This window comes from Mustela nivalis, assembly GCF_964662115.1.
Source record: "Mustela nivalis genome assembly, chromosome: 1".
NCBI classification, from domain to species: domain Eukaryota; kingdom Metazoa; phylum Chordata; class Mammalia; order Carnivora; family Mustelidae; genus Mustela; species Mustela nivalis.
Genome location: NC_139020.1, coordinates 75,894,118 through 75,916,193, shown reverse-complemented (window position 1 = coordinate 75,916,193; position 22,076 = coordinate 75,894,118). Strand labels below are relative to the sequence as shown.

The window sequence follows — 22,076 nt, the reverse complement described above, 5'->3', positions numbered from 1 at the left end:
ACAAAATGTTATTTTTATAGGACACAGACATTTATTCCATGCATAATTACTCTTACAAAACTGTGAATCTTGTGATGTCTAGAACACCAGGTAGGAGAACAGGGCATGCATTGTGTCTCCCTGCATCTAACCAAAATATGCGGTTATCTTATTAATTTAATCTCAGTATTTGAAAGGAAAAAAAAAAAAAAAGAATGCCCTTAGAAAAATACTTGACTGCCTTAATAGTCTAGTATACTTTACCTGATTAACTTGATTCTGAAGAGATGTTAAGAGGCCTTCCCGTTGTTCATCTTGTCCCTTAAGGCAGGTAAGGACCAGTGAAAGGAAAGGTTGTTGACTCAAAAGAGACATACTACAAAGGAAGTAGTAACAGCAGATTTAGTTAGAAAGGATGGATTACTTCCTGTGCAACATAGATCTCCTGCCCTTTGGTTATTGGCCCTTATTTATTTTACTATTAGCAAAGGGAAAGGAGTAGTAAATAGCCAAAGCCGACCTGAAAAGTTAAATCATAGCTCTACTAACAAGATTAAAAGCCACTGTGATGCTTCTAAATAATTTAATATGCTCTCTTATCCTTGAAGCCATACCCAAACTAGCATGAATTCATACTGCAGGAGCGTGTTCGGGGAGTGCAGTGAGAAGAGTGTTTCTATTTCATAGAATTTGAAAGACACACATCAGCAGGAATAGGACATTATACACAGAACAAAATGAAAAATTTTTAAATTTGTCACACCAAGCTATTGTCGAAGAGCCAAGGAATCAGGCCTGTATGATTCTTGTGCTTGTGTTACTTTGTAGCAAGTTTCTTAAGACCAAACAGGGTAGGTACTGATAGAAGTAAGATCAGCACCTAAGTCCTGAGGACCCAAAGGCAGTAAGCTTATTAGTGACCCACCATATCTCAAAGCCTCATCGTAAGAGGTGTGAAGGCATCTGAATTTAAAAAAAAAAAAAAATTATTTTCGGTTGTCATTTTATTAGCATTTCTTCAATTATTGGATACAAATCATATTGACAAACTAAGTGCTATGTTGGAAAAAAAATTCTTAGAAGGAGATCGAGACCCAATTATTTCAACGTGCGTCCTCCCTCTACCAGCAGAGCTGGGAGAAACTGACTTGGGACAAGTCATCCTCAAACTTTGCAATACCATCTGTACTGCTGTGGGGATAATGTACATACAATGTACACGCAACCATGCATTAGAAATTAGATTTCAGAATTAAAACTGAGTCATCTGGTGGATTGACTGACCTTTGCAAAGGAGATGCCAAACAACCAGGTAACAAACAAAATACATGTAAATCTAGGTCGTTACCAAGATGCACTTCAGTTAAAGAGCATGGTCTCGGGAACCAGATGACCTGGGTTTAAACTCCAGTTTTACAACTCCTTAGCAGTGTGTCCGTACCAAATTAACTTTTTGGTGCTTCCCTTCCTTCAACTTAAGAAAGATATAACGACAGCACCCACAACACATGACTGCTATGAGAATTTAAAAGTTCACGTATATATGCAATGAGTTTTATACAATGGCATTTCATAAGGGCTCAAATAAATGGTAGCTACTAAAATATTATTAAAATATTATTCATGGGGCACCTGGGTGGCTCAGTGGGTTAAGCCACTGCCTTCAGCTCAGGTCATGATCTCAGGGTCCTGGGATCGAGTCCCGCATTGGGCTCTCTGCTCAGCAGGGGACCTGCTTCCCTCTCTCTCTCTCTCTGCCTGCCTCTCCATCTACTTGTGATCTCTCTCTATCAAATAAATAAATAAAATCTTTAAAAAAAATAAAATATTATTCATTAGGGGATATGAACTATACATGTTCAGAGTTTTTTTGTTTTTTGGGTTTTTTTTAATGGAAGAAATCTTCATTATTTCCCTTTACTCCTGAGATGCTAAATTCATATTTTCACATTAGAAAGCAGGCCTATTCTTTCTCAAAACCAGAGTCAGTTTGCAAAATTAATTATTTGGAACCTTTTCTAGGGCCTAAAATAAATGAAGAAAAGATTAAATTTAGTGGTTGATATATTTTAGTATTTAGTGTAGAACAAGAGCCCTAAGTGTTACAAATATTATCTTAGTGTCCAACAGGACAAAATGATATAATTCTATGTATTTTAAACATAGATAATTAAAAGAATAAAAAGTAATTAAATGGAGACTATAGAGACTAAGTGGATATCCAGATTTGATTCAACAGGTCTGAAGTGAGGCTAAGAAGTTGGTGTCCTTAATGGCTCAGCAGTAATTTGGGTACACGGGCAGAACGAACTGGTGTACTAATTATTTTTAACCTGGAACTTTCTAGGATCAGAGCGTTACCTAACAGAGTATTGCCATTTCCATTTAAAAAAAATTTCAGTGCACTCTGGGTATAGTGACCATATATGTCTGCAAAATGTTAGTTCTCAGTCATTCCTTAAGCCCTCACACAAAGAAACACCTTGCAGCCATACCTTTTCTGTTTTTGTCTGTCTCTTTCCTTTTTTGAAGAGGAGCCCAAGTGCTGTCCCTTCTCCAGCTCCTCTCCAGCAGCTTTTAGTACCCGTCCTTGCACAGAGGTTGGCAGCCGGGCAATTAGGGGGGCCACCAGCCACACACCCCTGCGTTCAGAGGAACTAAAATCAGAAATAGGTGTTATACCCAAGGAGGTGTTCTTTTCCTCTGCTCTCACAGTTGTAACAGAAACTCCAGGGCAAAACTTTGATGAATAAGAAACAACAATTATCACAAAGCTTCCCTTTTATCTCTGTACCATCTTTCCTCTTGCCAAATATCAGATACTTGAACATACTTTTCCACTCTCACTATGTAAAGCAATAAAATGTGGGGTGTTCTGGGAGAACACTGTCACTAAGGTTTTTAAATCTGTGCAAGTCTTCTATGATTATAGCTCTCTGATTAGCAATAGTCCTTTTGCACAATAAACAACACACTTTACTGTCATGTTTAAGATATGAAATGTTCTGATGATATTTAAGCATATTAATAACCAATTTTTGAGGTTTTAAAATTCACTAGTTATACTTTAAACCCAAATGATGAAATACAAATCAACCTGCAACACTGCCAATTAATAAAAATGGCAAAATGAATGTTTCCTATATAATGAATTCTATGGAACAGAGTAGCCTTAAGGAGAAAATAAAGAAATTAATCCCTTCTGAGCGTCATATGTAGTTCCAAGGAGTCTGGACGTGTTAAACACTGAGACATGATCCATCACCATGCCCTTTAAAAAATTATTAAATAATGATAAATGACACAAATAATTTCACATTCCTGCACCTTTATGAAAAGTAACTGCATCATGCAAATAAAAACATACCATTACATGTGAAAAAGTAATCACAGTCCAATCGAACTACAGAAAAAAATACCTCAGAAACGTCTTTATTCCATTCTGCCTCGTGCTACTTGTATCAGTATTTCCAATTCCATTTGGGTTGAAGAGGCCCATGCCAGAATTAGAAGAATTATTGTTCAAATCAGCAGACTGCTGGAATACCTCTATTGTTGCCTTTGCAATATTGTCCAGTAAGTTGTTCATTTCAGCCACTGAACCAGAGCCCTGGAGTAAAACATAAGAAAACTAGCATGCATATGTTTTACTCCATCCTCCAACATCAACGTGTTCTTGCTGTTCTTAATTTTTGTATACATAACACATGCTTCCAATATATACTCACAGGGTCCTTCAAGCACTGTTTGATCATTAACTGAAGTTCTAGCCAGGACTGCCTTAGAGTCCACTGCTCAAGATTCTGGGGAAAATGGAAAGAATTAATGCATTAAGGATACTGAAATATGTCTTAAAATATAATAATTCCTTGCAGTATTCCCTCTCAAGAAAAGAACAGAATAATCATACAGAATAAAAGAATCTGTAGGGATCAAAAGGCTCCATTATGTACATTCACTGTAGACACAAATTTAAAAAAAATTTTTTTTTAAAATAATGGATATCTGTGGCGCATGGGTGGCTGAGTCAGTTAAGCATCTGCTTTGGGCTCAGGTCATGATCATGGAGTGCCAGGACCAAGCCCCACATTGGGCTCCCTGCTTGGTGGAGAGTTCTGTTTCTCCTTCTCCTTTTGCTCCTCCCCCTGCTCGTGTGCTCTCTCTTGCTCACTCATACTCTCTTATCTCTCTCAAATAAAATCTTTAAAATAAATGAAATGAAATGAAGTGAAATAAAAATAATGCACATTCAGCCAGGCACTAAAAATAAAACAAGGATTTCTTCTCTCCGTATCTATTCACCTAAGCAAACCATTCCAAAATAATTTCAATACTTTTTGACTAATATATTTAAGGCTATCCCTCCAGAAAGGTTATGTCTCATCTAAATATAGCAGACTTAAAATATCAGTGTTAATACTATGATTGTATAGCTCCTCCAGTATCTATATTTACCTAGCAATGAGGTGCAACAATTTCACAGAAGAGAAAATTAGGAGAATAAAAATCAGATTTGAAGTCAAGAATTAGCATTGAGCAAGAAAAAAAAAAAAAGAAAAAGAGAAAGTGTTACATGACAGAAACACAATCATTAGACTCTAATCACTCACCTGAAGAATACGCTTAATGTGCTGTCTTTGCAAGTTGTCGCCCTCAGTACATTCTTTAATACCATGAGGATAACAGATAAGCTGCAGTAATTTCTGTGCTTGCATATTTGAAAGCACGGGGTCCAAAATAAGCTCTTTGTCTGTGCATAACCTTTCAGGTTCTTTTAAGCAATGTTCTCCTACCCATTCCTTTAAAAAAAAAATCGGCTATTAGATTGAGAGGCAGAGGCTTTCTACACGTGAATGTAACATGCACTGAATCATGTTGAACAATGGAATACAAAGCAGACAGAAATCTTCCAATAAAATAAAAACTGCATGAAAAAATAAGTGGGAAAAATTTTGAAAACAAAATTTCTGGCATTTTGACTTCCTAAAAATACAAAGTGGGACCTTGGTTTTAAAAAGTTTGAAAAAGAAATATGCAAAAAGGAAAGAAAAAAAAAAAGCTAAAGAAACTAAAGAAAATATTTGCGTATAACGGTAATGATTCTGTATTAGTACATGTCTTCATTTTTATGTAATGCTTACTATACTAAATAGAAAGAACAGAGTAAAACATTTAGAAAGCTGTCATTTTTTTATATTATACATGATACTATTATAAATATTTGTGCACATCTACTTTCTAAACAATTATTTTTCTAGGATAACTTCATAAAAGCATAACTGTTGAGTCAAGAAGTATACCAAATTTAAGACTATTGATACATATGGTCAACTGTCCTCCAGAGAGTTTTTAGCAGTTTAAATCCCTTTTGCCTTTCATCATGCAAACTCTTATACTATAGAAGAAACTATCAACAAAGCCGATTTCGAATCCAGATCTGTTTCAGATGTAGCCTGTTTCTTAACTACACCAGTAGCCCAATGCTGAGTTACTATTAAAGTCACCTGTGGAGCTTGCTAAACTACCAGTGCTCAGGGCCCACCAAATACAAATCTGATGGTGGGACCCAGATATCAGAAATATTTTTCAGGGATTAAAACTGTTTGATCCTTGGTGCTTCTGTTAGGGAAACAATACACAACGGCCTCTCATTATCTATATGACCATTTCATGAACTTCTACCCAAGTTACAACATGCTCTAATAAAAACATGTTCCTGTTAACATAATGTCTCCATCGAAATAGAAAACTGTATGTATGGTATGCCATGTTTTCTTTTTTTGTAAGAGAAATTAAAAGGAAAAAAAGGAAGATAAATCAAAAAATAATGAAACTGATCACCAAGGGCAGGAAAAAACACAGGATGAAAGAGACAAGGGACAGAGAACACATCTCTCAGTACACCTGTTTGTGCAGCTGACTTGTAGAAGCATGGTAATCTGAAGCAGTGGAGAGGAAGAAAAAGGGAATCTCAACTGAATGCAAATAAAAACCAATAAAATCAATTCTATTTCAAATGAATAACATCCATACTGAAGGAGAAAGTTCAAAAAGATTTTTTAATAAAATACTAGAAGTCATTAGGGAAAAAAAAATTATAAACAAATCTTCAACTCCTTTCCATATTTTCCCTAGTGGTATATAGGTCAGCAATTCTGAAAACTATTTCAGGTGTAGTACAGAATTAAATAAATTAGTAAATGGCTGATGTTACTGGGAGCCAGGGTTCTTACTGTGGAAGACAATATTAATATGAAATTATTAGGGGAATGCAAAGAAGAACTAAGTGACGTTAATAGAAGTGGATGAATCAGTATAAACTCATGAATATACACACAAACTTATGTATATGGATGTATTTTTAACTACCTCTATATGATGAAAAGGCTTAGAGGCAATGAAACCCCATCGGCACAGTAATGAGCACCACAGGGCCCATATCTTGGTTTCTAAATACCATCCTCTATTAACTAGAACCAGAGTTCCTTGGAGGAATGACGAATTCCAGGTTTGGAATAGGGAAAGCACAAGGTGGGCCAGGAATTAAAAATACTTGTGGTTTAAAAAAAAAAAAAAATGAGAAAGAGAGAAAGACATGTCAAAACTTAAAAGCTATAATGAAAAGGTTCACACTGGACAAATCTGGGACAATCTGAACATGAAAATAACTAAGGACTGTATACTATAATCCATATGGATAACTAAATAAGAATAAGGTAAAAAATATTAATAGTGATAGGCTCTCCTGAGAATGCAATTCAAATTACTAACTATAGAGGGGAAGAAACAATCACCATTTTGCAACTCTCATACAAAGACTAGTTTGGACAAGAATCAAAAGGAATGCTCTATGGGTGGTGACATTTGATGAGGAGCAGGATATCTGCATTGTCTCAAAATGTCTCTCCAAAGGCTGTTTACTGATTACAAGGGGTAAAAATGATAATGATAGAGCAGCAAAACCTTGAAACCATACACTTTCATCAAATGATTTCATCAAAATGATCACCGCCAGGGAGGTGAGAATGGACATGTGACTTCGGGTGTGACTACCCTAGAAGAACATAGTATTACTTCCGTAGCATCTTGGCTAAGATTGCATAGCCTGAAGCTAATCTATAGGAAATCTCAGACAAAGCCAACATTATTGGGACAACTGAAAAAAATGAATGTAGCTGCAGGTGAGAAAAAAATTAGAGTACCAAGGCTAAATTTCTTGATTTTTGATAACTGCATTTGGTTATGTTAAAAAGTGAACACTAAGGTATTAAAAAGTAAAAATTCATAATGTATACCATCTACTCTCAAAAGCGTCAGCAAAAAATTAAAAAGTATATGCATCCATATTCACACACAAATAGAATCATAAAGCAATGTGGCAAAATATAAAAAATTGGTGAATCTGCATAAAGGGCATATACACTATAGCTCTTATTATTGCAACTTTTCAACAAATTCCAATTTATTTTCAAATAAAGTTAGCAAGAAGAAAAGGAACCCTGATGTGCAAGTTTCCTACAACAGAGAACATTTCTCTCATAACATTGTCAAAGTTAAAGGCAAATTAAATCTGAAAAATACCTGTTGACAGATAGTCCTCAGTACATATCTGGCATATTCTCTTAAATTGGCAGTTTCTATGGAAATGCTTTTCCCACAGGATTTTGGATTTTGTGAGGCAGTCCAGATATCATCAGTATTCCCATCACGTCGTAAACCCCTCATGGTGAAGTCATCATTCTTTAAAGAGCTGACATTGTTATTGCCAATTTTGGCATCTCCTAAATAATAGAACCACAAAAGCAAAATCACAGAAGTTCAAAATATTGCCGTAAGTGAAGTAAAGCCTTGAGAAGTAAATGAAGCAAGACTTCAAGGAGTTAAAATATGTGAATGGCATCATTATGGCATAGCCTGTTGTTCAGCAAGAGAGAATGGATCAAGAGGATAATCGAGAGAACCCAAAGAAGTTTCACTGGACATGGGGGAAAAAAGCATATTCAAGACTTATTCCTTATTTTGTTTACAGAATTAAGTATGTATTCACTGAACTTGGAAAGGCCATTATGAGTCATACTTAATAATCAGAAAACATTGATTTCACCAATATTTCAAGCACAAATGTATTCAATATTCAAATTCATTTCACTTATAGACAAGGAAAAAATGGGTTACTCACCCTTCTAGATGTCCCTTTTCCATTTCTTCTCTTACAATGACTTATTTTCTATCCATAGGTCAACAGAAAACTTTTGCCTTAGCCCACCTTACTATCAACTTCTTGACAAGAGAGATTTATTTCCCTGGGAATGGAAAAGGGCAATGCATACTAAGGAAGCCCTAAAACATTAGGGCATTCATTGAATAACCCAAGTCTCTCACTCTCCTCTCTGTAAACATCCAAATTAGAAAACCTCACCAGATCAACCTCTAATATACTGAGTCAAATTAAACTAAGGAAAGGATTTCCTTCACAATCAAGTTCTTGGGAGCAGAATGTCGGAATAGCTGTAAATAAGAAACCCTCTCCAGCTGTGAAAGACAAATCACTATCATATTTTAAAAGTGAGAGAATATAATTTGATAATAAAGACTGCCAAATGACAACAGAACCTCTAAACTTTTGCCTGTCCACCTACAGGGTTATAAGCCTTGAAGAAGAAAGTTTCTTGGAACCAGCAAATGAGTTTAAACAAGGCCCCTTACTGCCCACTATGAGTAAAACCAAGACTAGATCAGTGCAAAAGCCTTTTAAAACCCACAGGTCAACCATAAAAAGTTTTGACTCTGCTGGAAAACTTGAAAAATCAGAACGGCTTAGTGAATATTTATTCATAAAATTGCAAGAGGAGGGGAGGAATATATAATACTTTTCAGGTCATCAGTATCTTATTCTATATTATCATATACTCCTCATTAAAATACACAAGAGAAAAAAGTAACAATTTCACTTCACCCATAAGAGTTTATTTAATTCAACAGAGCTCCTTGGGGGCTGAAAGATATGTACCAAAATTTAGCATACTTTCTCCCCACCTCTGGGGATATAAACAACTATTTCTACACCTTAAGTTAAAACTACTACATAAATTAAAAACCAATTTCTATAGAACAATTTTGTCACCCAAATTCAAAATAGATCCTGGTAGACAGGACTTGAGAAAACATTGGTAAGAACAGGGTGAGGTAGAGAAATCAAAACTTATATAAAAACAAAATCAGAGAAATAAACACCTCCGCCTAAGAAATCCTCATTCAGGTTCTCATTTAGTTTAGATGGTAGGGCGACAGAGAAGGTAAAGGAGACTGTGCCAGACCCTTCTGGAACTGCACAAATAATAGAACAAATAGAAAAGAGTGTTCAGCGATTACCTAGTCCAAGGCTCTGCAGACATCCAAATGACCTGATTCTGACATCTCAGACTTGAAGTCTTCTCTATCTACCAAGAACTGAGGTGAATTAAAAAGGCCAAGGAAAGCCAACCAAAGATAAATGAACTGGTTATTACACATGGATATTAAAATACAGTTCTATGACTCTTTAAAGAGCCTGGCAAATTTTAATTGGAACTGGACCAATCCTCCAAATGAAGGGTTAAGCACCTAGATAGCACTCATTTTGTTTTCTGCCAGTCAATGTCTGTATCCCCTTCTGTAGTCACACTTTCAACATTTGTTTGTTGAAAAGCTACTATTTCAAAATCTACTGTCTAGTTTATCCGATGGGAATTAGAGATACCACAGTTTAAAAAAAAAAAAAAAAAAAGGCAAGTCCTGGACTTTATGGTCCCTACACTTTTTTATTAAGTAGATTGACCAACCATTTTCTTTTCAAACATCATCAGAAAGGAGAAATTTTACTTACTGAAATGAGCATTTAACGTTAGTTATATAATAATACAAGCTCCTAAGCTCAGAACAGAGGCTATGACCATCCACGTGGTTCTACCTTTGTTTTTTACTATAAATTCATTGGCATTTCTATATATAATGAATGTATACATACGTTTTCTCCAACCTTTACCCTTACACTACTGCAAAACCTAGAAACCATATGTAAATATGTATGTGTCTATATATAACTCTTTTCTTTTTCTTTTTTTTTTTTTTTTTTTAAAGATTTTTTATTTTATTTATTTGTCATAGAGAGAGAAGCGAGAGCAAGCACAGGCAGACAGTGTGGCAGGCAGAGGCAGAGGGAGAAGCAGGCTCCCCGCCAAGCAAGGAGCCCGATGTGGGACTCGATCCCAGGACGCTGGGATCATGACCTGAGCCGAAGGCAGCTGCTTAACCAACTGAGCCACCCAGGCGTCCCTATAACTCTTTTCTTAAAGTGAACTTTTAGTAATTTTTTTAATGAAAATCTTATTATCCTTCATTGTCAACAAATAATATTCAAACAGGAGTATGAAGTACAATGTTCTTGAAGATTCCTCTAAAACATTTCCTACCTTCTCAGTAGCTTCTTTTCTAATCAAAGAGAGCTCCTTCAGAACATAAGACAGAACATTTATTCAGTCAAGGCCAAAAAAAGGTTTCCCATACTGGGAAGTAGGCAGTCTGGACTCAAGAATTCCTACTCAACAATTTATAGAATAAATTTATAGAATAAAAATGTCTTAAAGGATTATATTGCCAATGAACAGAAAATGCAGTACAACTACTCCAGGAATATATATACTAACAGGAGTATAAAGGATATCTTGGACATGATGGATTAAATTAACTAATGTTGATTTATCAATAATATCAACATCATTGCAATTATTACCTAATTCATGAAAAACCTAAGGCAGAAGCTTATATACCTGTTCAGGGTCACAACAGAAGCAAAACAGTAAGAATTAAAACACAAGTTTTCTGGTGTTGTGCTGTTATAATATATAATATGAACTTTAAACCATTGGTTAGATCACTACGACATCTGTGTCCATCACAAAGTGTGACTTATGCCAACAAATAAAAACAAAACCACCCTGTAGGTCTGAGAATCTATATTGTAACAAAATGAAACATCCTGTAGTAAAAATGCCATTGGGGAAAAAAAAAATACATTATCTAAATTCCCCCAGATTTGTAGGTAAGGAGCAGACACCTCAAGTCCAACTGATCTTGGACTTGAAGAAAGCCAACTAATTTTGCCAGGATAAAACCAAATTAAACCATGTTTTACCAGTAATATGAATAAGAGCTGAACCTGAATACAAATGATTTTTCCTCTATTTCTGGTTATTAACCAAGTTTAGTGTCAGGATAATCTTACCAAGCATCATAATTGCCTTTAAGACAGCAAACACGGCTCCCACTTCAATGCTGTTGTGGGCAGCAGCTAAGAGGTGTCTATCACAAGATGATCTTATTCCAGGGAAAGGTTTGCCTATGAGAAAAACAGCAGACCTTTAATGGTCTCATCACCATCATTAACAATCTCTTCTAACCATTTACAACTGACAGAGCCTTTCACTGTTAGACTAGGGGTCCTTAAATGCCATCAGCAAGCTTTAATCAAAGCTTTGTGGATCCACTAAGAATACTGTCAGTATTCCTTTCTTAACCTTTTCTAATTATTAAAACAATGTCTTTGCTTCTTAGAGAAATGGATCAAAAAATTAAGAACCTTCATCTACATACGCTGATTCTCACACACACATACACTATATGGAAATGATCTTTAGAAACACACTTCAGTAACACCCCCAGAATCCTTCCTTATTCCTTTTATCTTAGTAAAGAGTAAATGAATCGTCATTGCCCTAAGCTGCTATGATGTGGTTCATAACCAACATACATAGTAGGTGTGAAAGGATCAAGCTACCCACTAGCATAGCTTGGCCTAAGAGCAAAAATATTTTTATTGCTTATTAACTCCTGATTTGAGTTTCTCAATACATCCTGATATTGCATAAATAGAAGGTGCTGACAGCCCATTCAATGGCTTTACTGCACTCCTTCCTCACCTGCACAGCAAGTTCACCAAAATCAGGAAGGAAATGACAGAATGGACAGCCTACTTGCTCATTTTAGCATCTCTACCTCCAAAGGAAAATGTCATCAGGGGTTTTTCAGCTGTCAGCTCACCAGTTGCTTGAGGTAATAAGCAGGCCTGGGGAGCTCGGAAGAGATGAAGCAGGAGTCGGCATGTCATCCTTGCCCCAGGCTCAGCATCTGCATCTCCACAAGCTAAGAGAGATTATAGAAGCATATTTTCTCATGTACTCAAGGACATGTCTTCAGCTTTTCTATTAGGCTAACTTTTCCAGAATAACTTAAATATAAATGCTCCTTACAGTAAGAAGGAAGGCAGTAAGCTATGCTTTTTCAGGAAAGCAGAGGGCCTCCTTAAAAAACACCTTTACGTAGGGATCTACCTGACTTTGTATTGAACAACACGGCCAGTTCTACAATCTTTACCTCAACACCACACCACCACCCGATGCATGGACCCTTCAAAAGTAGTTCTACCATCCAGAAACCACCCCAAGACAGCCATCAGATAATCAGGGCAACTCCGGATGTGCCGTACCTGCTGCTAGGAGAGAGGGAAGTGCCACGTGCTGCACGACGTCCTCCAGGGAGAAACACTGTCGTGCTATCAGAATAGCAATGAAAGTAGCTAATGAATCATGGAATGAAAGGTCACTCACCTTCAAGAAAAACATTGACATGTTTTAATACCTAACACCCCTTCAGGTATTATCTAAGATTAATATCTAAGAGAATGTAGGCAATACCAGTTAGATCTCAAGTCCCAAAATGACCCAATAGAGCAAAATGATAACAGAGTAGGTTTGTTATCCTCTAAGGACTATTTCTACTTTATAAGACAATGAGGTTTCCATATATCCCAATGCTATCAGGGGATACTGAGTTTTATCTAGAGTACAAGTGACTGAACAAAACAAAAACAAAATCAAGAAATTCCTAATAGATATAGCATAAATAAAAAAATTTTAGCAGAATGTCGCATCATTTGACATTTAAGGGTAAGATCATTAGGAAGCAAGGGAAAAAGAAGTTCCTCTAATTGAAAAATAAGCCCTGTTAATGTTTTAGAGTTCTTTTCAGGGATAACTATGAATGATTCTATAACATAATTAGTTTGGAAAACAATCAAAATTTCCATCTGGCTCCTAAACGTGAAAGAGTGAAAGAGAGAGGAGGAGAAAGAGAGACTGTGAAAAAAGGAAGAGAAGGAAAATTAATGCATTCAGAACAAAACCTCTACCTATACAGACCTTAAGACTTTGGTAGAGAACAATAACAAAAACAAACTTAATAGCAGCCTTCATATTAACTTGTACCAATAACTATGGTTAGTAATTTACAAAAACCAGCTCATTTAATAGCACACCAACATGGGGCCCATAACTATTATTAATCCCAATTCTGCAGATGAAGGAAAAAAGCAGAGATAACGTCTAACAGAAAACAACCAAGAGGTTAAGGAATTATGTTAAAGATAAAAATTAGGATCTCTTCTGTCTGGAATAGCAGGAAACACATATGAGTTTATCTACCTATCTATCTATCTTTCAGGGAAAAAGAAGTTCCTCTAATTGAAAAATAAGCCCTGTTAATGTTTTAGAGTTCTTTTCAGGGATAACTATGAATGGAGTACAATTATCTACCTAGTCCTGAGATACCAGGACTAGAAAGTAAACCTCTAACTGGAAAGTGGAAGGTGGTTTGTAAAATACATAAATGTCTTCTACACAGAAGACACACCCAGGTATAACATGATAACTTCAAGAAGTGATAGGAAAAACAGAGGCTCATGACAGATTTAAAAAAAAAAAAATTATACATCATAGATGCAACCAGACATGCAAAGGAAATCAGTAATATATACTGGATATCTCTTCATCAACTTCCAGACACAATCACTAAGAAAGACTGAACACACTAGTGAATCTGGGCCTGGACATTCTTAGGCAACACAGAGAAAGCCATATTATTCCTAGAACACACCTTGATCATTACAAAACAAACCGGTTCTCTTCGAAATGTAAACTGCTTTAGGTAGATTATATCTTGTACCATGAGGAGCCCAAGGACCTTGGTAAAAATATGAACCAACAACTCTGAAGAAAACAGACTATATAAGAAATCTCAGCTAACAAAGAGGGAAACTCTTGGCATCTCTGCTGTAGATTAAGCTATTGTATTTATTTTGATTTTTTTTTTCTTAATTTATATAATTGTTGGCAACTGCATTCTCGTTTAGTGCTTTTGGGCAGAGAAAGAAAAAATAATTTATGTTTTAGGTAAGGGTTAAATCAATTTAAAAGAATTACTAACTAAATATTTAATTGCACAGATGAGTTTTTAAATGAAAAAGAAAACTTACATCTACAGTGCAAAGTACATCATTAAACCCCCACACATGATTTGAAGAACAACAAAGAGCCTTCAGAACTCCCAGCCATTCTGAACTAAGAACAGTGCAGCAAGCAGTCAGCTCGGAGGAGAAATTGGCAATGTCATTAATCCTGGGAAGAGGAAAAAGAACACGTAGAAAGTAAGAAAGAAACAGGTACAAGTGATATACTTAATGAACACATAGGTTTCACTACCATCAAAGTCATTCATTTCTAAGATGCAAAGATTTATTAAATACCCACTTGGACCTGGAACCCAAAATAAAAGCAAGTGGCTTCAAATGTTTTCTGATATTTAATGTTGTTGACTAAAATCAGTACAGATGCCAATTAACATATTTTTGTTCTTAGAAAAAAGCAGACTTACAAATTTACATTTTTAGGGGCATCAAAAAATTAAAGACACGACACAGTGTTTTAAATAGGTAGGTAGGCCAAAATACAGTGTTTTAAAATAGATTTATTTTTAGGAGACTTCCTTCCTCCCTCCCTTTCTTCCTTCCTTTCAAGAGAAAGCAGGAGAAGGGGGAGGGTCAGAAAGAGGAGAAGAGAAAGATTCTCAAGCAGGCTCCACACTGAGCAGGGACCTGACGTGGGGGGTCGATCCCACTACCCTGAGATGACTCGAGGGGAAATCAAGAGTCAGAGGCCAAACCCAATGAGCCACCCAGGTGCCCCTGATATAGGTCTTTTTCATTTGCATTTTTATTATATGCTTTTTTAAGTGGATAGTTAACTTAAAATTTATATCCAAAGTATCTCGTGCCAGAGCATTCAGCCAGAATAGCCTGTCAGTCTAAGGAAATCAGAGTATAACACAGAGATAGATTCAGGAATAAGTGGGGGAAACAAAAAGCAAACAACATCCAAATGTCACCCCAGGCAATTACTAACGAAGTTAGTTTAAAAGTAACACCAAGGCAATGACTATGTTGTTAGATGTGAATTCCAGGGTAACCCAGCTCACCTTCCTGCATCCTGATGGCCCATACATACATTCATGAGCGTATTACAGACGAAGCTGTAGCGATTGGCCGCATTGTCACTAAGGATCTTGCCCAGCATTGAGTAATTGATGCTACGAGCTGAAGGATTCTCAATAAAATCCATCATGAAGTCCGGATCCCATCGCAAGTTAGAATTCGCAGGCATCACATTATTATATATGGTTTGTTTAACTTTTGAACAGGCACTACTGGGGTTACAAGGAGAAAAGTGTTAAAAAAATTTAAAAAACCACACAAACAAACAAACAAAAAACACAAAACCCTAGAATAACTAGAAAGCTATTCAAGGATAGATTGAATGGCAGCAATTATAACATATTCCTAGAGCAGGATCACATCAGGAGGTCTTCATTTCAATTCCTAGCAGTCTAGGAAATACTGGTCTAGCAGACAGGACTAAAGCCACCCACTAAATGACAGTAATTATAGTCTCCTCAGCTCTCTTTCTGGGCAGACAACTTATATAAAAAGTGTCAGCTGTCCCTAAAGGATACAAAGCTTACAATCTGGAGCATGATCTGTTCAAAAGGATGAACATTTATTTCACTCTCCAGGACTTTTAAACAACTCCCATTTTTCCCTGCCTTAACCCTTACCATCCTTTCTACTCAACTTTTCATTCATTCTCACTTAGTAATAGACTTAATTTGTTTCACTTTCCCACTAAAAATGAAACAAAAACTTGGTTCTTTGTAGGTTCCCTCCACCTCTCCATATGCTGAGTGTCATTTTAGTGAAATGGACTTCAGCAAATAGTATAGCATTACCTCTTTTATGACTTTATTCTACCAATCTATTCATACCTGTCTTAGAAACCGAAAGAATTCTGCTTTATGCTCTCAATTTTTATAAGATTCAGCCCCCACTTTTCTTTCAGTCTAGAGACATCTCGAGTTCACTCTCGGCGACCTCCAGCCTGCATTGCATAATTTTTCTAATATCTGTGGCTCGTGGTGAAGTCTCCTTACTCTTCATTTATAGGCTTCCTGTTTCATTTACTACACTCTTTCCAGATGAGCATCCATGCTTTAATAAAACATTAGCTGCTTTCCAGGTCACTCTAAAACTCTTACCACTCTCTGTTACAGACATGTATGGAACTAAGAAAATAACAGAGAGACATTTTCTTTCTGAAATTGCATGTTCCTGAAAAACCTGATTACCAGAGTAATAAAAGCAATACAGGCTTTGAGGCCAAAATGACTTGTGTGTAACCTAGGCTTCATCATTTATTAGCTTATGATGAGGAATAGTCAGTTGTTGATAGGAACAGTCATTTCCACTTCCTGGGAGTATGAAGAGATCAAAGAACCCAGCACAGTGCCTGGTACACAGCACAGCACACTCAGGGCAAGACATATGCCCCCCAACAGTCTACTCACACAGATTTAGAGATGCTCCTTCTGATTTAATCATTAAAACTACCTTATTAGCATCCTAATAGAAATCTCTCTGAGTCACTAGCTTCGGTTTGACCATTATTCTTAATCCTGATTGACAAAAATGCCTGACTTCAACGTTTCCTGAGAGCTGTGCTGGTCTTCCAGGTGTTTAATCAGGAAAATGTGAACCAGGGCCTCTCCCTGTAAAGTGACACCGCACTGACCCTCAGCTCATTGTTGGTCCCCTAAACCTCCACATACCCAGGGTGCAATACTTGAATTCATTTCCTGAACACACTTGCACTACCCGGCAGGAGCACTAGGGGTCAAACAGGCTATTGGGGCTTCCTCGGGAAGTTCACTACTTGGTTTCAAGAACCAAATCCTGTATGAGAAAGCTCTCTGAAAACCAGAAAGTGAAAATGAAAGCAGTCTGTAAAGTAAGAGTATACGGTATTTTTCTTATTACATCATTTCTGCAGAAAGATGTTTCCTAAGACCCACACAAATGTTCTACAAGGAATTGTTTGAAAACCTAGCTCATTTCAGGATGACATACTCTCCCATTTTTTCCCCTATCAATACCATAAAAAATATCATAGGGGGGTGGAGTTTTCATTCAGCATGTATTTTGCAGTGCCTATTAGGAGCCAAACACTCTTCAAGGTACCAGGATACGGCAGGGAAGAAAATCAAAATTACTCTTTTCACAAAGCTTACTTCTAAGAGGAAGCCAGACCATAAACACATATATAATTCACCCAGTGGTAGCAAGTGTTTAGGTTCAGAGGATGACAGAAGGTAGGAGGAAGAGGCATTTAAAACAAAATGGGCAGGAAGGCAGAGCGGTGAATGCACTTTAGGGAAGAACATTTAAAAGAGGAGAAGGATCACATAAATGGGAGCAGCAAGTGCCAAAGCCCCAAGACAGGAGTGTGCTTAAAGTAGGTGTGAAGACCAGGAAAGAGGTCTGCGTGGTTAGCATAGAGTACACAGTGGGGAAGAGGGAGAAGAGTAGGCTGGATTCTGCAGATCCTGAAGGCTAGGTTAGGACTTTGAATTCTATTCTGTGTAGATAAGAAGCTGCTAGAAAACTTCGAATTAATCTTGTTTTAAAAAGATGACTTCGATAGGTATGCTGACAGTATGCTAAAGAGAGTCAGGGTGCGAGCTGAGAAATGAGTTAGAGTTAGGACTCTGCAGTAGCCCAACCAAGAGATGGTGGGGGTAAAAAAGCAAAGATACCATCTGAAATAGTTCAGTGGAGGAAACAGAGAAGCAAAGGCACTGAGAAAGTAAGCATGCAAACAGCAGGCAAATAATGTTCCAAGTGAGGTACTAGCAAGTGCAAAATACAGAGTATTTCCTCAACTTTACCTTAGAATTACAATCATAACTAAACATGCACAGAAATTGGTAATAGGTGAAAGTGACAATGAAAGATAATTCAACATGAATTCTGGCAGATACAATTATTATTGATTTTCATTATTAAAAAGTACAACAGTATCAGTTGGGTCACTACCAAATACAGGCATAATCCTATTTCTGTTGATTTTCTTCTACCCACCTGAAGAGGTCTCCAAATTTGCTTCTGAGGTGGCTACATGACACATAGAGATCATAGAGGTAGGCTAATATGCATCTCTCGGGGGAGGAACATTCTGAGGGGTTCACAACATGCTTTACCACACCACATAACCTGAGGGGAAGAATATATGATGAAATGAAACACATATTTTCTAATATATATCTTATTGTTTGAATTCGTCAGAGTGAAAATGTAAGAAAAAAGTATCAGGTTTCTGATACTAATAGCAAAAGTCCACAATTGCATAAAATGTCACTTTTCTATTAAGATACTAAAATACTAGATGATTCTTTTGAAAATTTGGGAAATATCATTAACACCAAGAAATGAAAGAAATTCCTCCATACAGAAGGTTATGTATGGAAGAATTCATCAAAGATGCTATTACTAGAACACTAGACGAAAGCTGTTAACAGAGAATCTTCTTCACTAAAAAGATTAATAAATTCAGGTCATTTGCTAAGATTCTTAATTCCACTCCTTTGGAAAAGAGCAAGGCTCTAAATCAGTAAATCTGGGGAAATTCATTTTCAGTACCATGAGCTGGTTCTGGCAAAAACCTGATGAATTCATGATATGAGGTCACATTCTCCTTATTTATCCAAACTACACACAATTTTACTTTACCTTTATTTAAGAAATTAACCCCTCCCCCTTTTTAGTGACATTCTCTAGAAGTACTGTTACTATTCCTTTTCTGTGCCCTTTTCCCCATATCAGAAGGATGGTCGCTTTGGTCACAATTCATTCAACACAAAGCTTCATATAACAGACAAGTAAACACTGGTGGTCAATCCACCTCTTTGTAAGTCTGATTCCACTATTACCATCTTGTATTCTGTTATAAGGTTCAGTAATATCACAATAGTGTCATCGATGACTCAGATTATTAAAGCTGAAAAGGGCTTTCAAAATCCTCTGATTCAGCTTCCTCATTTTATAAAGAGGGACCTGAGGCTCACACAGGTGAAATAACTTGCCCACAGGCAAAGAGTTAGTTCACAGATCATCCAAGAGGAGAGCTGAAGTCTCCGGACTCCCAATCCTCAGCTCTCTCCAGGGGCTGGGGGGAGCCAGAGTGAGCCTAGACGGTGAAGGCCAAGAAAGACACTACAATCACAAATCCCAGAGGTGGAAATGACAAGACAATAAAGAAATGACAGTGTTGCATCCCAAGCCTGGTGAATTAGTATCAGTGGACAAAGCCACCAGACCACTGATAAAAGCTATCAATTACAGCCAAGGTATCCTAAAATTAAGCAGAGAATTCAATCTGTTAAATATACTAACAATAATTCCAGACATACTCTAAAAAGCAGGAATTACATTGTGATAAAAGTAAACGAATATTTACTGAGATTTTGGTAGATATCCATACCAGAGTAGCCAGGGCTTCCTGGATTTTTTTTTCACTCATTAGAGGTAAGAAAAACGTTTTACACTAAGATCCAGTATATGCATATCAGCACAAAATAAGCTTTGGGGATAACACTTACCTTTAGTATGAATGACAAAATAAAAATATAATATCAAATATAATTTTATGAATATTTACTAGATAATACATTTAACATGTCAAAATAAGTGATACTGAACTAAATTTCAAAATAACAAAAATAAAACTTGTCAAAACATATCATAATATTCATTTCATGACTAATGGGTTTCCAAAAACAGTTTAGAAAGCACAGTATAAATCAAGGAGCACAAATGTGCTCTGACTTAGCAATCTGGGAGATCTATGAGCTATGCAATGTTAAGTGGATCACTTCACCAAAAACATCATTTAAAAGCCCTGCGACTCAGTTTCTTAATTTGTGAATGGTTCTAATTATGCAATTTCACAGGGTAGTTCAGGGCTATTAGATAGTCCTATGTATTCTGAATTCTAAAATATTTATTTTCAAACTTTTTAAAAATATCTGGAATGTTTGAGATTTCATTTAATAGTCTATGTGTACTATTAACGTGATAGCATCTCATTTTCCCAAAAAAGCTTCTGTTAAATGGATGGCACTCTAGAATAGATTATAAATTGATTGCATGTGCTAGATTATTTAAAAAAAAAAAAAAAAAAAGTACTGTAGAATCAAAGAACCCCATGCTTGTTTTAAATCCAGGAAGAAAAATGTCAGAAAAAGAAAAAGAGGGGTTTTGGTTTTGTTTTAATATATATAAATATATATTGTATTAATACATACATATTATATATATATATATATAAAGAGAGAGAAAGAAGTCTTCGGTAGACAAAAAGGAGCTCCAAAGAGGTGTTTTGTCACTATATTTCTCTTGTCCCTGTCACCTCAACGTGAAATGGGGATGGTATTAGGACTTGGTCCAATGGCACAGTAGAGAAAACTTCACCCCATAGTTCGAACAAACCAGAAACAGACTAAGAAAGTCATTTGTTCTAGATTAACTTTTGTCAAGATGGATTTAGTTTCTAAAAGAAATGAAATTGAAGAAGCAAATATCAATAACAATGCATGCAAAGCTCATTTGGTCTTGAATATAAACTGAAATTACATCAACAAAGCAACTGTCACTTATTCATCATTCATAATAAGCCATGGTTCAGGATAGCAAATGACAGTGTGGTAAATGACTGGCTTATACTGATAGAAGCTAGGGGCAGGAAAGGAAGGCCTGTCTATTAAGAGAACATATTTTTCATGCTTACATCTTCTTCTCTGATCAATGTTTTCTGGCAAAAGTGGTCTTTACCGCTATCTTTTAAAGTGAAACAAACACCTGTATTCATTTTCCTCTTAAAACCACTACAATATTCCATCACAAATTATGCACAGAAAATAAGAATGTGAAAAACCATTATGGTGTTCTGTATACCAACCCTTCAAACACCTGGGCTGTCTGATCAGGATTCAGGATGAGACAGCTGTGGTACCGCCTGAGAACAGCCACGATGCACACGCACAGTCCCGTTGTGTAACTTCCTGCCAGGCTGGAGGATTTCAGGAGCAGTTCGGCTTCCACAACACTCAGTTCATTTAGCAGCTGCAATGGGAGAAAAGACCAAATGAAAATGTAGCTGCCAAAATGAACTAGGAAAACACTTCTTTTCACAAGCCGCAGACACACCAAGTCGTCCCAATACCATCTTATCACACCCATTATCCTATTGCAGAACCATACGGACACACAACCACTGTGTGAGAAAACAACCCCAGTGAACTAAGCTGGTTTTTATTTTTAATCCTTTACCAAATTCTATGGTTTTTCCTCTGTCTAGACATCATGGTACATAGAATCAGAAAGTATCCAGACTGAAACAGCTACCAAAACTTGATGGCAGCCCAAAGTTCTAGACCAGATGATTTCAGAGAACATCCCTACCTCTCACTTTTTCCTGTCTTTTCCCTTCTTTTGAAGAAAACATAAATTATTTATCATTACTTTCTTGTTATTAATAAAACACGTCCAATAAGAAAAAGAAAATGAGTTTTATTTCTATTCACTAAAAGCAAGATAATAAATGAACTCAAGTATGTATATAAGAGATTTAATGGGACAAATTGAAAGGTTTTAATTTTTTTTGCTCTTAACTTAAAATATACTCTATAATAAATAGTAAATAAATTTTCACCTGTCCTTAAACAAACCAACAAAGAACAAAAATAAATCCTCAAGACCCTCACATTTTTAAATGACTTTTATATATTTTAGTGCCAGTTATAATTATTTAATTGAAAACTATGAACACAGCTACAATAAAAAA

The 22,076-nt window shown here is 36.3% G+C and overlaps 2 protein-coding genes across 17 annotated transcripts in view; one reads left to right on the top strand and one right to left on the bottom strand.

Moving 5' to 3' along the window:
• MED12L (mediator complex subunit 12L) overlaps window positions 1-22,076 on the bottom strand; it is a 322,213-nt gene that overhangs the window by 50,225 nt on the left and 249,912 nt on the right. For 9 of the 15 annotated variants that reach the window (XM_082708331.1, XM_082708336.1, XM_082708339.1 and 6 more), the window contains 13 exons: window positions 21,192-21,355; window positions 18,317-18,448; window positions 15,325-15,552; window positions 14,327-14,468; window positions 12,503-12,623; window positions 12,058-12,159; window positions 11,243-11,356; window positions 7,561-7,760; window positions 4,590-4,778; window positions 3,708-3,782; window positions 3,399-3,589; window positions 2,475-2,636; window positions 244-355 (listed from right to left, as the gene is read on the bottom strand). In XM_082708331.1, coding sequence (XP_082564457.1) covers window positions 244-355; window positions 2,475-2,636; window positions 3,399-3,589; window positions 3,708-3,782; window positions 4,590-4,778; window positions 7,561-7,760; window positions 11,243-11,356; window positions 12,058-12,159; window positions 12,503-12,623; window positions 14,327-14,468; window positions 15,325-15,552; window positions 18,317-18,448; window positions 21,192-21,355 — 1,932 coding nt within the window. The remainder of the gene's footprint in view (window positions 1-243; window positions 356-2,474; window positions 2,637-3,398; window positions 3,590-3,707; window positions 3,783-4,589; window positions 4,779-7,560; window positions 7,761-11,242; window positions 11,357-12,057; window positions 12,160-12,502; window positions 12,624-14,326; window positions 14,469-15,324; window positions 15,553-18,316; window positions 18,449-21,191; window positions 21,356-22,076) is intronic. The other 6 variants (XM_082708333.1, XM_082708337.1, XM_082708340.1 and 3 more) reach the window with 1 other exon arrangement.
• P2RY12 (purinergic receptor P2Y12) overlaps window positions 1-22,076 on the top strand; it is a 42,748-nt gene that overhangs the window by 4,189 nt on the left and 16,483 nt on the right. The gene's annotated exons all lie outside the window — the stretch shown is intronic.